The sequence below is a fragment of the Athene cunicularia genome (assembly GCF_003259725.1).
Source record: "Athene cunicularia isolate RWA chromosome 2 unlocalized genomic scaffold, athCun1 chr2_part1, whole genome shotgun sequence".
Classification (NCBI taxonomy): domain Eukaryota; kingdom Metazoa; phylum Chordata; class Aves; order Strigiformes; family Strigidae; genus Athene; species Athene cunicularia.
In genome coordinates, this window is record NW_020799095.1 from 82,659,247 (window position 1) to 82,683,148 (window position 23,902).

General features: G+C 36.7%; 1 protein-coding gene across 1 annotated transcript in view; it reads right to left on the minus strand.

Annotated features, from left to right (window-relative positions):
- GALNT1 (polypeptide N-acetylgalactosaminyltransferase 1) overlaps window positions 1–23,902 on the minus strand; it is a 66,934-nt gene that overhangs the window by 25,978 nt on the left and 17,054 nt on the right. The window contains exons 2-3 of the mRNA XM_026842120.1: window positions 19,779–20,007; window positions 12,547–12,721 (exon numbers count right to left, since the gene is read on the minus strand). Coding sequence (XP_026697921.1) covers window positions 12,547–12,721; window positions 19,779–19,917 — 314 coding nt within the window. The 5' untranslated portion in view covers window positions 19,918–20,007. The remainder of the gene's footprint in view (window positions 1–12,546; window positions 12,722–19,778; window positions 20,008–23,902) is intronic.

Sequence of the window (23,902 nt, forward strand, 5' to 3'; positions counted from 1 at the left end):
GGGGGGGGGGGGGGGGGGGGGGGGGGGGGGGGGGGGGGGGGGGGGGGTGTGCAGAATTGGAGGCCCTCTGAGCTAAGGAATGTCTCAAACACTTGCAAGTAGTGAAACTAAAGTCACAGTGTGGGTAGTGTGGAGTTTGGAGCTGGTAAGACTGCCTGGATAGCACAGGATGTAGCTGGAGGAAGCAGCTCTGTGAAGGCACACTGGTTCTGCTCTGCTGCATCTTGTAAAGTTTCAAGGGCCATCTGTCCAGTGAATGACCTTTGCTTCATTATCCAAGAAAAGCATATCAAAGTTGACACCCCTGAATATGCTAATAAAGATTAACAAGATCATGCTAATTACATCATCCCATCAAGCACTTTAGAGCCCTCCCCATACATGGGATAGGTAGGTATGTAGGTTGACCTAGGGGACGGACCCAAGGAAAGTGGGTATAAATTGAGGCGGGGGGAGCGAGGAGTGAAAGGGAGGAAATAAAAAGACATGAAGTGAAGATGACGGATGCATCCCTGACAAACTCAGACAGGACCAACACAGGAACCTAGACCAGTCATCTCTATTTCTCTCTTCTCCTCTTTCCCCATTTTCCTTCACTACCATTAAGTATTGCAAGGCATACTATTATTGCTTGCCATACCTTGTTATATACTTAGCCAATTACTGTGTATATAATTAGTACACTGTGGGAAGTTAATACATGTCTGGACTTCGAGACTTGTCTCACCATTGTCCACTATGTTGGGAATTTATGAATCTAAGCCACTTGTCACCCTCATCTGAGCTGTCAACATGAATATTTTATATGCTGGATAACTTGTTTAGCCAGAGCTCTTCTATGTGAGAGCAGCTCTCTTAGAACATAGGCTTTTCAGCCCTGCGATGATGATAAAAGCCCAACACGCATAGATATCCTAGAAAAGATGAAGTCCAGGTACAATTGAAGAAGTATCTGGAAGCACTTCTGTGAAATCATGTTTCCTTTCTGATAATTGAAGCAGCGGGATCAGGCACTATCTGTATTCATTATTATACTTATTATGCAATTACCACCAAATTTCATTATTGACCACACTGAGGTGAACATCATAAAATCTTTAGGCAAGGTAGCCATATATCCATATGTTTTCTGATTTAATTCACATCAAAAAAACCCTTGCAAAGCATACCAACTGATAAAGTTATTTCTATGGTATCACTTAAATATAAAACAGCTTTTCACAAAAATGCTATGAATTTCAGATGAAAAAATTAAATCATAAGCCAAATAATTTTTCCCCATGTTTGTTATTTAATCAGTCTATTTTGCTACTTTAAAAATAAAATTCTCAATGTTTTATTCCTTCTGCTACAGTGCTCCCCAGACCAGAAAATGTGTGGGATTCTAGACCTTCAGCTACAGTAGTAATACAAATCCACCAATTATTCCTCTACTTTTTGGCCGTATATCTGTAAAAAAGTTGAGAGAAGCCTGTTAGCAGTTCTCTGTGAAAAGCAATAACAATGTGTCATTCATCAGGAATATCTTGCTGGGGTGGTCACAGGATCTACTATTGTAATATGAAAGCTCTTATCTCCAGCCTTGACTTTTTTTTTTTTTGTTTTACAGAAGATTTTATTTTACTGAGCTCAACACAATGAACTGGCATAATAAAATCCAACCAAGTGATCAGTAAGTACCATGTTTATAAACCATTACACTGTCCAAAGCATAAATATCTCAAAAGATTTAAGAACCACGTTTGAAGGGGAACTTTTGAGCACTAAAAAGGCAGCTTAGAGAATTTTTTTGGGACATCACTCCCCTGGTCCAAGGCATTCCCACTGCCCTGTCCTGCAGAACATCTTCCTTTCTATAATGAGACTTGCCTATTCTCACCCCCACAGATCAACCCTTTCTGGGGTAACAATTTCAGAGCAACCCTAGACTGGCTTGTTTACCAACATGTAGAAGGCTGCTGCGTGTAACACAAACCTGTTTCATAACAAAACTGGCTTGAATTTTTGAATGCTGTTCTTAATAAAGTGTTTGGTGTGAAGTTATTCTGGAAAGATTCATTGATGCAGTCAGGAAAAAGTAAATAAATAATAGCATGATACCTGTTTTTTAATACTTTTCACCTGCCTTTCCATATATATCATTTAGCTATATTTATACAAATTTTTGTGAGTAAATACAAATAAGAAAATCCCTCTTTTTAATTTTGAAAACATTTACGTACACTCCTTTCCCCAGGAATATATTGCTGTAGGACATAAGACAAAATAGAACAGTTGATGCCTGTGATTAGAGCATTAACCTTCTACATAAACCTCATGTTTTATCCTTAGTAACAAACATTTAAATTAAGAATCCTTTTTGTCTTTTGTTAGAAAACAAATTACCCCAGAAAGGGATTACTATAGAACTTAAAATAAAGCATTAGTTTCAACCAGTTATGCAACATTAGTAGCAGAATTTAACCATGAGAGGTATGACACATAGGGTATGAATTAAGGACAATTTGAATTTTAATTAACTACTAATACATTATGTTCCCTCTGTTGGATCATGCCTCAAATAGTTTTAAAACTGAGTGCATAATATTAGGCAAGCATACCATCTCCAGTAACTTAATGACAACTCCAAACAGCAGCTGAGAATGTCTACTTCACAGTAGTGAAGTAGTACTTCATCCTTTCCTTATCTATGGCATTCACCATGCAAACTCCCAGCTAATGTGACTCCATATATTATTTAGATTATGGAACCCCCCCCAAAATATCAGATATTTTAAATGCAAGCAGAGACTTACTGCCCTACTACCTAAAAACACAGAGAAAGAATAGGGCAGATTGTTAAAATATGATCGACAAAAAGCCTAATTAGTCTACATTTCTTGATGTCCACATTCCAATGCTCAAAACAGTAATGTTCTTTATTTCATAGCAAGTCTCTCGCATGGACTGAAATCCCGATCTTCAACTGCATTAGCCTTGTATGCTTTCCTAATATTTGATTTCTTGCTTTCCTGTAATCAGGAAATATAATGGAAAATTAATTAGGAAATAAAATTCAGGTCAAAGATTTTTAATGCCTCATCAAAATCAGATCTGAGGGAAAAAAAAATTAAGTTTACCAGCTATACTTTCAAAAGTTGTTTTACCAAGGAGCCACAGGACCATAAAGACATAACTGCTCCGACATTTGTAAGATGCTCATACACATTCTCCACAGAATTCCACCTTTCTGCAATATTGTATATATATTCAGAATACTTTGGGCCAGTTCCTTCTAACTACATGGTCACTCCTAGGTCCACAGCTCCTCAAGACCACAAGGCAGTGTAACAGGTCCAAATCCTTCATAACTTGAATGTATGTTTAATGAACTCAAACTAAAGGAAGGAATACAGATCCTAGCATATATGTGTATAATATTGCTAGAGAACAGTGACAGCAAAAGAAATACAAGTTATTGTCCCTAACACACTGTAGGCTGATTTCAAAAGTTTTAAATCCATTATAAAATATTTTAAAATAGAAGGCCAAAAGCAACTATGAGTTGTGTTATACTCCTCCATTACTGTGACTTTTTGTGAACATGTTAATCCAATCTTATATAGAAGCCCCGTGTGTTTTAGATAGGGAGATGTTCAGAAAAAAAAAATCTCAGGGATTTTTATTCAGTGGATTATGTATAGTCACTTGAAAACTACCTGATGCTACTTGAAATGTCCCCAAAGAACCTCTGAATAAACTGCCTTCCTACTTTCTCTTTCAGCCCAGGGTACAAATAGTCCACAGGAGACATTATAAAAATAACCAGAAGAGACATCAAGTAAGGCAATTCTGTCCAAATAAAATTAAGCCATTAAATCTCAGAGCTTAATTGCTGCTTCAGCACAATCTTGCACAGACAGAAGACAACTCTTCATTTTGCACTTCCTACAAGATCATAACCCTACACTCCCAACCCTCTTCCACATCGGGCAGGACCAGAAGCCTCTCTCTATTCTTTCATGCCAGTGAAGGAATGAGAAAAACATACTTCACCCCTGCACACACCGAAGAAATCTACCAGGCAATCTTACAGGATCCTTCATTTGAATTCCTCAGAAGGTGAAATTCTTCTGATACCTATCTGCTCTGCTCAGTGCCTGACTCGGAGATCATTAAGGCTTACCCACTCTAGTCATTCAGCACGCAAGCTGCACAGACACTAGGAACTGAGGACACCACCCTTTGCTATCCTAATGCCACCTCTTTCAGTTTACTGTTGGGACTTTCACAAATACTTCAAATATTACCTTGAAAAACTGCAACTGTGCAGCCATATTATTACAGAATAGTACTTGGCATATTATCAATACTGTGAAATTGTATTAATGGATCAATTTACTTAGAAATTATTCCTAAAACCCAAGATTGAGTGCTACATGTGTAATATTGTCATATCTTGAAAGACAAATATTTACAATGTTAGCTTTGATCTGTTTGCAGACCCTTCAAAGTCATGCTCAATCATGTCTGAAAGTAATGTAATAAAATGGGATTTAATATCCTGATAGCTCTTAAATACTTTTGTTTCATAGGCTAAAAAATTACACTCCAAAATAGCTACAAACAAGGTAGAGGTCTCATAGGAAATCAATTATACACTACCATAATGTTTATGCAGTGAGACACAATGAGGAAAACCTCATTCACTGAGGCAAAACATGAAAAAAAAAATTTAAAGTAATTTTCTAGAAGGATGATGCCATAACTATATTCTGCATTAGAAATAAACGTTGAATTTCTAAATAGTACAGTGCAGATCCTTACACCTTCTGATGATTCCAACAGGTAACTCTCCACAGATGAGCAACAAGAGGACAAGTAACACTGGAACTTTTTTTTTAAATATGGAATTCTCAGAACAAGGCCACTTGTGCTTACCTAATCAGAAAAATTAGACTCAGACACTACCTGAGCCAAGATTTGCTATACCTCATACCAACTTTATTCCCAGATTCCACAAACCTTTCATAGGAACAAGGCATGACCAACAATTTACAGTGGCTCAAAAACATCAAACAGCAGTAGAACATGTATGCAATCCTTGTTTTCTAGACCAGTGCACACAGCCCAGAGCACTCTGGTAAAGGACAGAGATGGAACACAAGCAAGAGTGTCTCCTGTGCACTAAGCAGCTCAGTTGGGAAAACCCAGTGGAGCTCAGACCACAGCTTGTACGTGCAGTATGATAATGCAGCACCGATGCATCTTTGAAAGCCATACTAGCAACAGATTGGCACACGGAGGGAAACATATTTAGTCATCTTACAAATTTAGTACAATCTTTTATCTTGCGTACTACAAACAACAGTTATAAATAAAAGCTGCAGTTAGATAAACTGCATGCCAGAACTTAAATTTGACAAAGGAATAATCCAAGACTTGCTGAAAATCAGGTTAGAGCTGAAGTTTTGAGGAAATGCTACACAGCACAGCCCCACAATAAATCTGTTTAATAGTACCAATGCAGTAGAAACAGTATAGTCTTCAGTATTAAAATATATTGGAGTCTCTGGGAAGTAAGCATGAGTGTCCTTAGGTTTGAAAACACACATTTATTTTCTATTGAAGTTACCAAAGTTAATGCCAGATCAATAGAGGGGAAAAAAAAAAAAACACAACAAAAAAACAGGAAATATGAACTCTTCTTATGAAACCTCAAGCTTTAATTACTGATATCTGATGAATATTGCTGCAGTGTCATAAAATGTCAGTACTCTACTGTCTACCTGTCCATTTGTTGTAAGTTATAGCCTGCAATAAAGTTAATGTAACGAAGCTGAGGCACAGCTATGCCAAACAGTAACTCCTTTCTACTTAGATCATGGATGAAAACAGTTTTGAAATCAGACTCTTGAGAGCCACTCTGAAGCTGCTGAGATTGACCTACATTTCCATAAGAAGATAACGCCCTGTGGCAGGGGTGGCAGAGAAAGTGTCAAAACACTACAGCAAGAACTACCAACACTCAAGTCAAGTGGTAGTTTCTGGTAAACACTGACTTAAGTCTTTCCTGGATATGATGAGCAGCTTCATGATATTGAAATGAGGGAGTTGATAAATCTGCTTCTGACAGAATTTAAGAATACCCCAAACCCCTAAATTGAAGACAACTGAGCTGGATAAATATCTAATTTTCACACAGAAACATCACAGCTAAAGAGGTCAAAAGCAATACTTCTGAGAAAGATGGAATCACTGACTGTTGTAACATGCCAAACCACTTTTCACTACACAGACTTTGCATACAACCCCAGTTTTAATTTGTGGCTGCACAGACAGAAAGGACTGCAGATAAGGCTACAGCAAAACTTCACACTACCTCTGAAGCTGTTTCCTCCAATCAAATCATAACAATTCAGTTTAGAAAAAGGCCATACCAATTCATACCATAACTCCAATTAATCTTTCTGAACAGGTGACATGAATGCAGGCAAATCCCTTATTCTTAAACATTGTCATATAGCCTGCTTAATGTCTGCCTTCAATAGTATTACATAATTTACCTGACATCAAGAGTATGAAATTTTCCTTTCTTCTGATCTCAAAGATTTGGATATAAGAAAGGTCGCATTATCTCATGAGTCAAGTAGAAATCTTCTTTAGACCCTGGAAACAAAATCCAAAATGGTCCTTAAAACCATTGTGGTTACAGAATTCAAGCAGAATTTCACAAAAATAATTAGCTGCAATTGACTATTTTCCTTATCCTGAATGTGATTACAGAAAAGCATCTCTTGACAGAAGCATAAACAATTCTGTCCTCAAAGACTGAAATTGAATCTTAAGTTCTCTAGCCAAATAATTTTTCATACTTGCCCTTTCAATTTGAATAATGCTTAGGATATGGCTGCTCATCTTAAATGGAAGACACTCATAACTAAGACATTGCCAAGTGTTCGAGTGTATATACACACACACACACACATATACACGTATTCGTATACACGTGTATATATATGTCTATATCTAAAAAAACTGTTTACAAGAAGCAAGCTGATTGTTCAAGTGATTTTTTCCCCTCTAAACATTGTCTAGAAAAAAGATTTATAGGTAATTTCTTCCAGACAACTCATTAAGTCAATGGGAACATTTCCAAATGTTGATTCTACAGTGGACCAGTAACAAACTATATGCACCACGAAAGCCAGATGACAACACATTCCTGCTTGAACAAATTGTAAAGTCTTTAATACCTCACATGCTTTCAGACTTCCAGCATGACAATATTGCTGGTCAGATTTACTTTACAGATGCCAGATAATTAATAGCCTGGATCTCTAGTTTGAAACAAAACATTGACTAAAACTTCTGAAATTTTCCACCACCTACGTTGACAACTTTGTTCTTTGTTATCTTTTACATCACTATGATCTGAGCTAATTGAATACCAAAAGTTTACAAAGCATATCACCATTTTATGAAGCTATTTAAATCCCCACCACCTTATGGGTTTTTTAATACAGCCTTTCTGTAAGAAATTTTTTTTCCTGCTATGTTCCACCTAATCCAGTGCAACTGTGGGCTGCTGCCAAAAGCAATAATCCCACTTTTCACCATTACAGTTTTGTCCATCCCCTTCTTTGCACCTGATCTGGTAATCATACAGCTGATGAACATGTTGTTTCAGTCTGCTGATTCAACGAAATATACCTTTTCCCCCTTTTTGGTGTGCAATCCTCTATCCAGTCAGTGAATGCTAAGGCCACACAATCATCAGATCAGTATCAAGAAAAGCAGTGAGAATACTTCTTTTGGCTGAAGTCCACATTTACACCAGATTATATGTAGTATAAAACTATCCCCTTAGCTCTTCTGAATTAAAATAATTAAAAGCAAAGAGAGCACACCTTCACAAGCCTCACATAGAAGTAAATACTGCAAGTGCTGTCACTTAAAAAACCCCATCAAGTGTCACGCATGCTCTTGCATGTGTGCCTTTACTAGTTTTGCTATGAATAGGTTTACTCAAATTATTTTCCTCACACAGGGATTGTGGAAATTTTATCAATGTGTCATATTATGATTCAACTGCATCTTGCTGTATCTTAAAGCATACAGCAAATCAATTTGTTTTGAGAAGTTAAAAACTGAAATTCCAGTGTATTCTCACATGTATATTTCAGGCTTAAAAATCAATAATACATTTTTAAAGCACACATATGAAAAACAGATTGCAGTCCCAAAACTGAAAAGCATTACATTGTATCACAGAATTAACAGTGCCTGAATGTAAAGCCTAAAACTAAATATGTTTTTTTCTAAGCAGAGATGACAGAATTAGTCATATGAAGGACTTACTCAGAAAGGAGCCCAGCGTAACTGCTATAAACTCCATAACATTTGTGTAAATTATACTTGGAAGAATGGCTTTTAACCCCAGAAAAAATTGTTTACTTCCTCCTGACTGAAAGTAAGCTTGGCAACAGGAACTGAGCATGGTAGTTTGATTCAGCAAAAAAGCCTTCAGTAATAACTTGAACTGACCACATTATTGTACTAGTTAAACATTAAGGTCTTAGTTAAAGATCTGCATCTTATTCGTCTGTTACGTGGCTAAAGGCATAATTCATATGAATTTAGACCCAGTTCACTCAAATATGGCCATCTGGTTAAAAACTCTGAGTATACCCTACATCACTCAAAACCCAACATTATTTACTTCCTGAATGCAGGCAGTTTGAGAAAAGGACAGTTAAAAGATCACAAATATTATGCAGAACTGAGGTATAACAAGATGACTAATACCTTTAATTCTGGCAAAATTAATCCAAGGAATAAAATGGCAAAGAAAATCTTTTATGCCAAGTTCTACAGAACCTTTAACCACACCACCTTCCAGCCCAAATACTGGTCTAAGGCACATAAGCATAGCTGAACACCTATTTGAGTCATTGACACCTATTTTATTTATTGCCTCCCTCATCTTCAGCAAAATCAAGGCAAGATTCTAGTGTTCCTAATCACCCATCTTTTACTTTTCACTGTCATGTCAAGCCCACAGCTGCATATTTTCCTGGCAAATGTGAAACAACTCCCACTTTGATGACTGATTCACAGACCAGAAAAATACACGCTTACAAGAATTATTCTATTAACAACTTAAAACCAATCTGCTATCCCCAGCTGCTTGTTCCCCTGCAAAAATACCCCTCCAGAGGTTGTGCCCCCATCAGTTACATTAGTTACGCTAACATGCCCCAGTCCAGATCCATGGAAGCATCCAGGCTAAAAAAAACTTGTGGTTGAGCTTTTCCTATTAAGCAAATCATTCAGTTGGGATAACAAGAAGTAGAACTATGTTCCCACTTACAGATGTAATATAATTAGCAATTCAGGCATATATCAATGATTTTAAAGGCATCTATGTGCCTCAATAATTTTGTGCCAAATAATGAAAATAAATATAAACCTGTTAATATGGCTGGGGCACAGCTCTGAAGAACACAGATTTCAGCTTCTGTAGATGTCTTGTACTGAAGAGTTCCTAAACTGGAGAAGTGTCTAGAAGTTATTAAATCAGCTCACATTTTTGTTCTAGTAAGGAAACAAAATCTATTGGCCAAAACATAAATATGATGCCCAGAGTAGGTCATCTATAGACATCAACCTGTGAGCACTTAAGGGCCAAGCAGCTACACAAATGTGTTTGCCTTTGCACAGGTAACGGGGGCTGGGGGGGGTTTAGCATAACTAGAAATTAATGTGAAGGATAATGGAAACTACTTCAAAAGCTGCTCTCCAGACGACAGGTTATGACATCCCCATTCAATATGTGTGGCAATATTCAATTGTATATTGGCATATATAATTCCACCAGGTTTTCAATTATTAACCATTAAGCAAAACTTTTAGACTTCTGTATTTCAGAAGAACTGTCATGCCAGAGAATTATAGGACTTGAAACAGTCACATCATCCCCCCACACCACATTAAAGGAAGCAACCCACAAAACCTGAGAAGAAAATAATTACATGGCTGAACAGCTAAGTGTGCCTTTGAACATAGCCTGCTTTTTCAAAACCTTGATTGAAAGTGCTACTGGCAGCTGTGCTGTAAGCATATAAATGTGGTAAGGAATGATTAGAAATTACCCATTATTTCTCCCAAAACTATTTCCATATTATCAGAGATATAGATAGAACAAGTTATAACTGAAAGAACTCCACTAACGCAGCAGAAAGTGTTTCTGACCATGTGAGTATTTTGACTAATCAGATACTTTAAGACATGCATACAACACTGGAGCACGTTTATAGTTTTCACAATTCTGAAAATGGCTACAGTGTTCTTGAAAAGTAATGTTAATCCACATATGATAACCTTGCACTGTAAACAGTACTGTTCTCGAATTTGCTGGGGAAATGTCCACACACTCCCCAACTTCTTAATTAGCATGACTTTACAGAGTACCTACTGAAAATATGACAGAAGGAGGAGCTTTTTGGGGAACATTTTTTTTTTTTCCCTCAAAGTCTACTAAAAATGCACACAGCAAGAAAACGTTCAAACTGTTAGCAGCAATTTACAAAAATAGAAAATCCAACTCTACCCTGAGACCTTACCTAAAATTTTTTCTAACATTGCACTTTCACACATCTAGTATAGCAATAGTATTTGTGTCCATACAAATGGAAGAGAGAAACAAATGCAACATTTCTAAATTTATAATGCATATCTTACTGTGAAACACAGTAATTACAGAGCATAGCCAAGTGTGCAAGACAAAACTCCTATAGCTTGGCTTGATTTTAATATTGAAATTTTATTTGTCTGCAAAAGCTTGAGTGATGCTTAGGTAATAAATTTTTAATAGTTTATAACAATTTCTCTTTCCATTTTTGGTTAATTTGAAGTCTAGACTTCAAAAAGCTTACAGTTAAAACAACTTTTTAGATCCACAAACGTATCTTCTTATCTTTATACTTACACTATAAAAATGGTAGAATATACACAGGCAGGTTTTCCAACATGAGTGCTGATAAACAGATGATGTTACTTTCCTCCATACTTCCATAATGGTCATAATGAAAAATTACTCCTGTTTACTTTCCAGATAACCAACTGCTGTAACTATCACTTCCCAAAGTTTTGTTAGTTCCTTCCATTCAGCTCTTCCAGAAAAACCATACAAGAAATCACCCCAAATTAGCACCCCACCTTTGACAAAAGCCTCCAGCCAAACTCATGATTTTCCTCCCAGCTAAAACAGAGAATGCTAACAAGTTCTTAACCAGCAGAAGTCACCACTTTACTGTGAACCGATTTCTTATCCTATAGAGAGTTTGTAAAAGTGGCAGACACTACCTATGAATCTGCATGAATGCCAAGATATCCCATTGCCAAGTTACAACCACTATCACAGCAGTAACATAAGGATACCTCTGTCAGTTTTGAAAGAAAACCCTGCAAGTTCATGATTTGCAGTCTTCCACTATACTGAGAAACAGGCAAGTAATAACCATAAAATCTGACTGATAATATATCTGAAAACCAATTGAAAAGTAACATGAATTCAAACTTATGAAGTCACATATTGAAAAAAATATGGCTCAATTATTAAGAACACCAGCACTACCAGGAACTCACATGCTACATAGAATCACATTCATTACCACAGATGAAAGTACCTACAAACCAGCTCTTTATCACTCATTAAAAATCAAAAGCAGTCAGAGAGTTTCATCTCATTCTTCTAATATTATCTTCTGAGGTAGAAAATGAAGACAAATTAATCCAGTGGCTAGGCCTTGTGTATACAGAAACAACATCAGAGCTTCTAAAGAAATGGGTTTTCTATAGCATTTGATTCTTGCAAAAGAATGAAGATAATTGATTGGGAAAATGTTGTTTCATAAGCTTTATTTAACTTGAGAGTCTCTTTCATAAACAAGAGGGGTTGGGGGGAGTCATCAACTATCCTGCCAGAGTAGCCCCAGGAGAGTAAAGCAATCTTATTTAAAACAAGGCTAGAATTTCATTTTTAATTACTTATGACTCAAATAGCTCTGAAAGGATCAATATTCCAGAGGCAAGATCAAAAACAAACCAGATGGATATTAGAAAACATTATAATGCAATCTAAATTAGGCTTTGTACATTTCATTAGGTAAGAAATTTTTATTTATTTCTCCTCAACAAATCTTTTGTATCTCATATAATGCAGAATTTTAGTCTGCCCCATTAAAAGCAATGCATGAATTTTTCAAGTAGTATTTTCCTGAAATGCCAAGACGTAAGTTAACTTTGTTCTCCTACAGCCAAATTACTTTCTATTCCCTGAACAGGCTTCATATCTGTAATCCGATTCAAAGTTAAACAACACTGAAGGAAACTGGTCTCTGCTGTTTGATCTTATTTTACAAGTAAATACCACATATACAGGAAATCTTCCTACTTTTCACTTCAATAGTAGTATCTTACAGAACTGAACTCTTGGTTTGGATCACTCTTTGCACATTCTTCATTTAAGTCAAGTAAATTTTTAATACAACATAAAGCACTTACCCTTCTAACCTGACATCAGGTAAAGATCTGTTGAGTGCAATCATTTCACTTGCCATTAAATTAAATTGATTTATTTTAAACATTTCTTTCATTTTTTCTTGCTCCTCTTTTGGAATGACCACAGGTTTCCCCATCTCTCCAGGTCCTTCATGTGGTTTTTGTATGGGTTCTGGAACTAAGAATAAAAAAAAATGTTAGTAACTACTTTTATTCTTGCTTTTGTTTGTTTATACTTTCTTTTACACTGTAGGAATGTTCCTGTTTAAAACAAAGTTCTAAACCCACCAGGTTTTGGAAGTGAAAACAAATCTTCATATTTTGGAGCTTAAAGAATAGTTAAGTGCTACTCAGACATCACAATTCATTTGAAAAAACAATAAAATTTTATGTCTATCCATCATCATGTCCTAACTGTCTTTACTGTTAAAGTTCTGTAACAACAGATATTTATATGCCAGATTGTTCTTGCATACACAAGCTTTTCAGGAAAAAATGATATTTCGTTTACAGGGATTTTAGTAAAGATTAAATTAAACACTAACTTTACATTTATTTCCACATTTTTATTTTGACAGAATGACATCGGCATTTATAATTTAGAAATAATTTCTCTTAGGTTTACTAACATTATTTTTAGTCAACATAATTACATTTCGGAGCTTAACATTAGTACTCGAAACAGAAACAATAACACTTGACATATTTAAACTAAAGAAGTCTTAAATATCAAATATCTGATCAAACAGATGAGGGTGAGAGGGACAAGAAAAGGAATCCAAGACTTCAAATACTTGATTTTTTTTAAACAAATGAAATTAAAAACTAAAACATTTAAAAAAAACCACATCACATTTTTTTACAAATACCCATTTACTTTTCTCTTGAACAGAAATGCTTGAATACTGAATTTGAAATATATTACTGTTTTACAAATTCAGTACAAAATTTTATTAAGAAAGAAGTAATTTAAGATCTAAATGGAGGAACAGGAAATATTTAAAAATAAATGCACCAAAGCCCTCAGTAATAAGCCTAGCTTCAAATTATCTTTAATCTGCATCTAGGACAGCACAGTGTAATTAAAGCTTATGGCAAGAGCAAATAGCCATTTAAAGAATAAAAATAAACAAAAAAGTCCAAGCCTTTCATCCTTGTTGAAACACTAAGATTTAAAAATGGGTACTTACTAATAACTGAAACATTTTGCTAGTTTGCATTTAGCATTAATCTGTTACAAGTACAATGTGTTTCTTGAGAAACTTTCATTTTCAAGTACCTGAAGCAATTGCCGTAGTTGCATTTAAGCAGTAACATTTAGCAGAGAGAATCCTCCCACCACAGAGATGCTTTCTTTTTACGAACTCCCTTTGACTGTCAGTCGAGCTATATAATTCTGGAAGCTGCCAGCCAGCCACTCATACACTGAAAACTGACAGAATAAGTATGTCCAAGCAGATCCTGAGCAGATTGATTTAGGTACCTGTTTTAACCATGGGCTAAAATGAGCATGCAGTTGCTTTGCATCTTTGCCCGCTAAGAAAGTATCGTTAGCATCTTGCTGATTTGCAATCACACAACCTTTTAGACTAGAAATTGTGCCTTTTGGGGAGTAATTAACATAAAATTATGGTATACAATAAGGCAATTATTTGGGCTTAATTTTATATGTTGTTCTTGGTTTTATTACATGAGATTTCATAACTATTTTATTAAGTACATAGCAATTAGCATATAGGCTCAGTTTGCCAGAAAATGATTAAACAATGAGTGTTCAACATACCTAAAATGATGAAACAAAAGCTATCAGAATAGTTATATTCACCATATTTTTCAGCATTCTGAAGTGAATGTCTTATGCTACCTTATTTGCTGTTTAGAATAAAAAACAATATCCCATTTAATTTACACTTCCAGTTGTTTAACTTTGACTAAACCAGTTAAACTGAATAGCTAAATTAACTGAAAACTCATCTTTCACATTTGCAGATCTGGCTGTTAGATGCTAGTTTAGCACCAGTAAGTTGAATCCAGACGTACATAGTCTACAACTTCATCAGCTGAATTTTTAAATTTAATTTTCAAATATATACTACTTGATTACACATTTTACTTAAAGTACTCCCTTCTCCTGCAGAAAAATCCAGCAACAGCTAACTAGATCCCCAAATATTTTATGGATCTCACTAAATGCAAATGCAAGAAAGCTTGGTGTGCAGGTAGAGAGATGACTTTCCAAGAAAAGTTAACCAACATCTCTCAGGTTTCAGCATTTACGGTAATGTTTTCACACAAAAGCACGTAGTTTTCTTATAAACACAAACCAACATTTTACCCAAATGACGAATGCCCATTGTTAAAAATTCAAACCGCAGTGCTCTTTTCAGTTAAATAGGAAAAAAATATTTGCTTTGAAGGACTACAGACATGTACTGATGACATACTTCTAAGAAAAAGAAGTTTAATTTACAACTACAAGTTTTAGAGCTAAATGAATGACTTAATCATCACCTGATCTAACAGGAAATCTAGTAGTGTTTTTCCAGACATTTCTCATGTGTATCAGTAAACCATTAGTTTCCAAAATCTCTTGATCTCTTCCAGATCTTCATTAAAAAAAAATCAGGAACTCTTTATGTCTATGGACTATGAATTCCTTTTTACCAGGCAATATGCCTCATGAAAAACATATTTCAAAATCTAAGACCATCTAAAGCCAGAAAAAAGGGATGGATTCTTCCATGACATGTCTTTAGGGACAACAACAATGGTAAACTGACCAAAACAAAGTCCAGACAACTTTGGAGGAACCATCACAATTACAAAAAAGCTATTTGGACAGGTACAAGTTAAGAAACAAAGCTTCTGACACACACCTCAGCCTTAATAGAACAAGACCGAATTATGATAAACAGTTCCTATTTCAAAAAACTTCAATCTGTGGTTTATATCATTAAGCTGCTTTCTTTTTTTCTTAAGAATTTTGTATGCAGATAAGAATATTCAGAACCAAGTCACAACTTAAGAGTTTTCATCTTTACCAAAGAGCTCAAAATTCAGAACACAAGGCCTTGATTGGCACTTGACAAAAATGGCAGATCCTAGTTAAAATCTGACACTGCCCCAAGAAAAGAATGTAAATAGCAAGTAGCTGAGATCACAAGACTCTTGTAATACCAACCTTAGTTCTACAAGAATATATTTTTTTTTTTTAGGATTTCTAATCATTACAAGTGCAATGCCCCTTGAGGGTTTTTTTTTAAAAAAAAGGGCAGGGGGAGGAAAGATGAGTTTGGAAGTTTATTTGGAAACCGCAACAAGTGCCAAAGCTGGAAGTTCCTTTAAAGAAGCCTGAAACTGGTGGTAAGGAAGGACTCATCTGATCTTCATTTAAGTCTAGACCTCAGAGCTGACATACAGGATCCTTACAGAAATAATGCAGAACTACACAAAAATAATCTTTGTTAGAGTAACCACAGTGCTACCTGGGCATTTTTTCTTTATAGGAATGGTCCCTTTTTGTATTGTTAGAGAACAGCTTGAACCCTTTAAGTCTAGAACTTGTTTACACTTGTCAGTAAATTCTATTCCAGGCTGTGAAATCTAAATTGTAATGCTGAATCCCCATCTGGAAGCAATAATGCTCAACTACCTATCCTATGAATTGCAGGTTTGGAAAAAACTACTACATGACATGGATTATGTTTACTATGGTTCAGTGATTTGCTTTCCAAGTCACAACAACCTTTAAACTTACAGCAACAGCCTTCCATCAACAATCACTCTTTGTGAATTTTACTGACGAAACAGCAGGAATTACAAATAGGGAACAACCACCCAGAAGATGTGCCGATAGAAAGAACACCTGTGACAGTCTGGGCAAGGGGTGTACACTATCCAGGTCAGCTGGGTAGCTCAGAATAGATGAGACAATCTCAGAGCTGAGCACTAGAGCACGCTTCCCCTGACCTACTCCCACCTCTCTGGAGTGGTCATGGTGGGAAGTAGAAAGAGCAGCAGGATCAGCCAGGACAAGCACAGGCTCTCTCCCAGCTCCCACGACTGACGTTGAAATCAACACTGCTAGGTGTTCTCACCCCACTTCTCCAGGCTACCTCCTGAAGCTACTACTGTTTTCACCATGGTGGATGGGGTGGACAAAGGCTCGAGCCTACAGCCAAATCATCCCACACAGTTACAGTCACTAGATTCTAACTATTCCTCCTCTGGTATCACTTTACTTCTCCAGTCCCATAGTACCCAATCCCCATTCCAGCCCTTCTTTTCCCAAAACATGTCCACTTACAGCCTGGTAAGTGCCTTTCCTTTTTCCACTCCACCTTTTGTCCCTTCATCTCCACACTCAAATATTTCAACTACCAACCTTCAATCTCTATGACTGTGGACACAACAATCTTTATCCCACTCATTTCCATAATCATTTACACAGATTTTTCCACAGATTCACATTCCTTTACTATTTCTTCTTTTGAGCAATTTGTAAAATATAACAGCAGTATATATGCAATCCAGCATTATTAGACACAGAAGCTGAAACTCATGATGGAAGATGCTAGTACCTTATGCCATTAAGGAGAAAGATTTTTCCCAAAGGCAATTTAGACCATGACTCTGTCACTGAAAAAGAAACTCTCTCCATTTTCTGTATTGAAAACCTAAGGAAAACATCCTTATAACTTCATGAAAGCTTGAACTGTCCAAAATTTTTCTCAAAATTCTTTGCTCCTGCTGAAGTATCTAAAGACTAATTTTTCCAACTAGGCAAGCACAGCTTGAAATAAACTTACAAACTCTTCAGAAAAACTTACTCATATATCGAGTAGGTTCATTAAATGCCATGGAATTCTTCCATGAATTGCAAAGAGAACCTATATACCAGAATGACATGGACAAAGAGATTATTAAATTCAGAACACTTACATAATTTATGCTGAATCAAGAAAACTAAATCAATTATGGAAATGAATAGGGGGATAAAAAGTGAAATAAAAAAGCAGATTTTGATAAAAGCTTCACAGAAAAAGATAGCCTCAGTGTTATCTGAGGAGATTCTGGGCATTCTGAATGGCATTAAAACCACTACAGACTCCGAGTCAGTGAACAACTGGAACAAATAAGAGTATCTAAGATGCAACTAAGGCAAAAGGAATTGTCACAGTATCAGCCACAACCATGGTTTCTAGCAGACATATTACTGCAAGTACCTTACTACAAGTCATCTGTTTTAAAAAAAATCAAGAAAAATGCACAAAACTATACAAAAAGTTTTGGTTGGTTGGTTTAGGCTGTTTTTTTGTTTACAAGCCAACTATAAGATATTAAAAAGATACCAAGGATTTTAATATTGGTTAGGAGAAGGCCAGAATGAAGACTCTACTCAACTAACTGGTGTTGCATAGGAAAAGTGACAACACTAATTTTTAAATACTGCAGATTTTCCCTCACCTTAAGGATCCTCCAATGACCTTATCTGAGCTTTCATCACCATCAATATATCAAACCAAGTTTCATACATATTGACTTCAGTTACTGTTTGCCAACAGCAAAAATAATCCTGTTTGCAAAACACCTCTAAAGAAGTCCGGCATAAGTTATCTGCTTTGTGTAAAAACTTTCTGAGAACTGAAAAAGTGGATCCATTCCTTAACACCACTATGTCAGTCATCATCTTACCCTCAAAAAAATTTCCCAACTTCTGAAAAAAAAGTCAACAAAAAAAGAAAGACTGAGTTCCTATAAAAGACATACTTCCTACATAAACCTAATTCATTTTCTCAGCACTTTTTTCACTTACTGAAAAAGAAACTCAAAAGATGAAACATAAATGAAAATATAAGTCCCTTCTGCAAAACTTCCATGAACTAGAACCTCTCTAAAACGTTTGCACGCAGTTGGGAAAACAACAGTTCAGAGGTACTAAGCACAGAAATTATACATTCCTATACACTGCTGTTTTCTGTGGAGAGTTATTGGCCTATTTTCATCATGGGGGGAAAAAAAAGAAAAAAAACCTAACATTTCCTAAACATTTCCCCAGTGTTATTCTGTAACAGAGCAACATTGTTCTTAAAACGTTTCAGAAGATTTCCTAGGGAGTTTGAAGCTGTCTATACCAGATGCCAACAGGTGGAAAAGTTTTTTGTGATGGAAAGCATTAATAAATCTTGAATACAGTGAGCTAATGAGACTTAACATTGAGCATCACTAGCATCTTTCCTGTAACAGCAGTGAAACATCAGACACAGCCTTTCTGGTGGGAGAAACACCATACTAGAAAATTAGATATTTCACAAATGAACTGGAGGCAGTAGCTGCCCACAGTTCTAAATGCTTGTGCTGAGACATTGCAGGGATGAGCCTTCTCAATGCACCAACTCTCTCATGTGATCAATTATGACGACATCCCTAAAATAAAGTTGGCAACATGAACAGCTTTCAAAAAACCACACTCACCTCATCTAACTGGCACCCAAAAACCCTAACATGGCAGTAATAAAACTGAAAGCTTATCTGAAGACCTTTAGTATTGAATAATACAGTTCTCACTTCAAAGAAAAGGTTACATACATAAGCATGTGTGGTGTGTGTGTGTATATATATATATATATATATATATATATATACACACACACACACACATGCACACAGTCATATTTGTCACTTTTATAGCCAAGTTTACTCTAGTTATTTTCATAACTTTATTTTCAAGCCAACAGTCTCTTATTGCTATAGTCACTGGCTAAATTTTGGCTTAGGTAGGGTTTTGGGATTGGTGGGTTGGGTTTTGTGGTGTGGGGGAAAGTGTTTTGTTTTTTTTCCTGGGGGCAGGGGGACAAGTAAGCTTGGTTGTTGGCTTGGTTTACTACCAAGTCAAGTGAAGTTAAAAGTGCCTTTGCTTTCTCACTGGTGGAAATTTAAAACATGCTTTAGACTATGTTAACATAGCTTAAATTCCTGAACCGCTCGTATAGTTTTATTGTTTTTCCATATACATTAATGCTTAAAATTCTAAATCTTAAGCGCTTAAGTCTGCAACATGCATATCAGGCACCATGTTTATTCCCTAGTTATTAAAAAAACATTGAACATTCTGTAACACCTAAATGCTGATGCAGTATTATATTGTTGGGGAAAAAAAAAATAAAATCAGATGTTTAAAAGGAGTGCAATTTTAAATGAGCATAATTTAAAGATGACTCAGGCAGAAAACTTACCATCTCCAGCAGGCAGACCTCGTTCTTTTTTCTCATCACATTTGTTGCATTCACTGAAGTACAGCAATAGAAACATATCCAGAAGGACCCAAACCAAAGAGGTGGCAAGGACCACCTTGCAATATGCAAATTTTTTCATGGCACTTTAAGTCAAATACAAAAATAAAAAAGTGTAAATAAAAATATCAACAGGTTGCTTTAATCCAGTTTGAGAGACCACGTTCTATATCTGGAAAAAAAAAAAGAAAAAAGAAAAAAGAAGAGTCACAAAAAGTTACCTGAAAACAGCAGCTAAAAGCAGAAATTTTAACTACATTTTAAAGGTAACAATTTAATTACCAAATGCTATATGTATCAAAATGAATGCTTTATGTACACCAGTAAGATTAAGGGAACAGGGTCAATCAAAGGAGCATTACTCCAGTGTTTTACTACTTTAGCATTAATCACTTGGAATGTTAAAATGAGTAACCAAAACAGGGTGTTGTGTTGAGCCACTGGAAAAGAGGCTAGGTACATCTAATGAAATTAAAAAGGGACTCTGATCCTCTAGAAATCAGAAGAAGCAAAATGAATGAAAATCAGGAACACCTCAGGAAGCAGAGTACTAATCTGTGCTGTGTGAAGGCCATGGCTAATATTCCTCGCACTTCTCCTGTGTAGAGCACATTGAATTTTGGGGTCCATCACTAGGAATCCTAGTCTACAAACACCTGTAATTTATATAAAGTCTAATGGCACATCACGCCTCTGTCAGAAAGACAAATAAATGCTTTGCTCTCAGTAAACCAAAAATAAACATCCTTTTTGGTAAACTTAAATAGTAGGAAAGTGAAGAAGAAGTACTCACAAGCCACTGTGATCACTTACTAGGCATTCAAAGCTAAAGGTATCAACTAATAATTGTGATGCTTAAAGTAACTTTAATAGTTTAATGCCTGATTATAGAACAAACTTCTATATATTTTTCAACATGTATACATTAAAGTCTTAAGAATGTTAGCCTTTGAAATTCTCTTTTATCCTACTCAAAGTACAAGCCATTTTTTTTTACAAGGACTGCTTATTTTCATGACTGACAATCAGATACTAAAATTTATTATTTTTCTTTTTACCAACAGGTTTCCCACCAGTGTTGACACATTTCAACACAAAGTACTCCCAAAGTATTTCCCAGTGGAAACACCTTACCAGTTAAAACCAGAATTGTAGATATTAACTTATAAAATAAACAGAAAATAAGACTCTTCAAAAACACAATAGAATTTTAAAATTCACATACACAGTTTCTCTTACGTGTTTTCAGCCTAAACTGAAGAATTTATTGAAAAGGAGAACTTTAATTGTAAGCCATGATTATGCAAAAACCTCACAAAAACCCCTGCATCATTAAGACTATCCTTCCTTTAGTATTTCATTGTCATAATTTGACTCCTGTCTTCCTCCCACTCCCTTCATGAAGGAAAACACTATGACACCCTTCTCTAAATACAGCTTATTACTTCTTATTGGCAGCAGAGGCATGTCTCCATGCATCCCTATAAGCTTAGGTGGCATAGGTTTGAATGGAATAGCAATGTAGGAGCCTGCAGCCTTCCACTTGTACAAGACTAGAAGTGTGTACATCCCTCTGCTTCCTGCATAGGTTTGTATCAAATGCCAAGCAAGAGTTTTGTTCGGGATGATCTCAGTTTGCATCTATATAGTTTTGCCATCTGGGGGATAACTATGTAACGTTAAGAACTGCAAAAGTGTATGTAACAACTTGATGATAAAGCAGCAGATAAAATTACCACAACAAAACATTAAGTATGTTAAGAAAAAAATCCCAGGGGTTGGTTGTTGGGTTTTTTTGTTTGGGTTTTGTTTAGGTTTTTTTAATAGACACAAAGATGGGCCTGAACTCTTGATCTTGGAGTTACACTGTAAAACTATCAGTTTGGCAATCAGCAGCAGTGAAAGAAAAAAGAATTGTTAAGAGTACCAAATGAATAACGGAAACTAAACCATCACTACACCATTACACAGTATCTGCTTACTCATCTTGAGAGCTGTATGAACATCCAGTCTTGTCATTTCAGAAAGGATATAGAAGGATTAGAAAAGACAAGTGAGAAGGGCAAAAGGATGAAGACAACAAGGAACAGCTTCATTATAAGATGTAAGTGAAGACAGTAGCATTCTTCCTGGATGGAAAAGATGTAACCTAAATCAAGTGGCAAGTCTATAAAATCAAAAGCTCTATGGAAATAGAGAACAACTGTTGCCTGTCACTCCTACTTCTCATATTGGCAGAAATCAAGTGAATTTAGCAGCAAGAGGTTAAAAGACAAAAGGAAGGTATTCTCCACAATGTGTACTTATGCAGGGGAACTGCCTGCCACAGTACACTGCCAGTGCTCCAAGTCTGTTCATCAGCTATTAAATCAGCCCTACCTCAGGCAGTTCCTGACACTGACTCTCAAGTCACTGCATGCTAGGAGAGTACAGTGAGGAAGCAGCACTACAATTTCCCCTGTTCTCTTCCCTACAGAGACCTGAGGGTGTTGATTGACAGCCGGCTGAACAGGAGCCAGCAGTGTGCCCAGGGGGCCAAGAAGGCCAATGGCATCCTGGCTTGTGTCAGCAATAGCGTGGCCAGCAGGGACAGGGAAGGGATCTGACCCCTGGACTCGGCACTGGTGAGGCCGCCCCTCGATTCCTGTGTTCAGTTTTGGGCCCCTCACTACAAAAAGGACATTGAATGACTCGAGCGTGTCCAGAGAAGGGCAACGCAGCTGGTGCAGGGTCTGGAGCACAGGTTGTACGGGGAGCGGCTGAGGGAACTGGGGGGGTTTAGTCTGGAGAAGAGGAGGCTGAGGGGAGACCTCATCGCCCTCTGCAGCTACCTGAAAGGAGGTTGCAGAGAGCTGGGGATGAGCCTCTTTAGCCTAGTAGAAAGTGATAGGACAAGAGGTAATGGCCTCAAGTTGCACCAAGGAAGGTTTATACTGGTTATTAGGAAGCATTTCTTCACAGAATGGGTTGTTAGGTGTTGGAATGGGCTGCCAGGTAGGTGGTAGAGTCTTAAACACCCCCTATCCCTGGAGGTGTTTAAGAGTCAGGTTGACTTAGTGCTGAGGGATCTGGTGTAGTTGGGAACTGTCAGTGTTAGGTTAATGGTTGGACTGGATGATCTTCAAGGTCTTTTCCAACCTAGACGATTCTGTGATTCTGTAACTACTGGCAGAAACAAGTACTATATATAGATGAAATCTGTCTGACATGGTATGACAACCTAGATGATTCTGTGATTCTGTATGACTGTGCTTAAACTCTCCACATGATAGGTTTCTTTTGCTCTAATTTGGGACACCACAGAAGTGATCTGGCAAAGAATCATTATACTATCACTCTCTCTGTACTTGAAGGAAACAAATGCTAAATAAAAATATGTTTTAAAAGAAAACTAAATAAATTCTTATAATCTCAGACTTCTTGAAGATATTAGGCTATAAAAGAAAGTGTAAAACACACAGGAGCACAGCACTTAGGGGTCCAGCAGGAGGAGAACTGTAATCTAGACTTTCTGTCCATAAAAATACCAACTATATAAAGTATTTTAAAATGCATAGGCTGACAATATATCTGCCTCTAATGCAAGAAAATTCCTTCGAGAGTTCAGCAAAATGTCAAGGAGACACTCTGTGAATCCTTTGAGGGTTCAGGAAAGTAATTAAAAGACAGCAATGGGGAAGTTCAACACACACTGTGGTTACCATTGATAAGGCCCTTCCCTGTACCTTTAGACAAAGGCTCTCACTCCCTTGGGCAGTTTACCTTCTCATGAATTACACTGTATTTTATTGGTTTTATGACAGCTCTTCCACTGTCTGCTTACCAGCAGAATTCAGGCAGGACAGAAGTGGAGGGGCCCAGAAATTGCTGACGCAATTACTTTTAGCATACCAGAGCCTGGACCCAGACAGAGCTCCAGAAAGAGCACTCCACCACCCAGGGCTTGGACTGTAAGAAATGCTAGGTACCTCTCTCTGGTGCTAGAGCAGTGGTGGTGGCCTCACCTCTGGGAGTGGTGTTCTGCCTAAGGTGCTGCTTCTTCAGTGGAAGTGGCTACAGGACAAAGT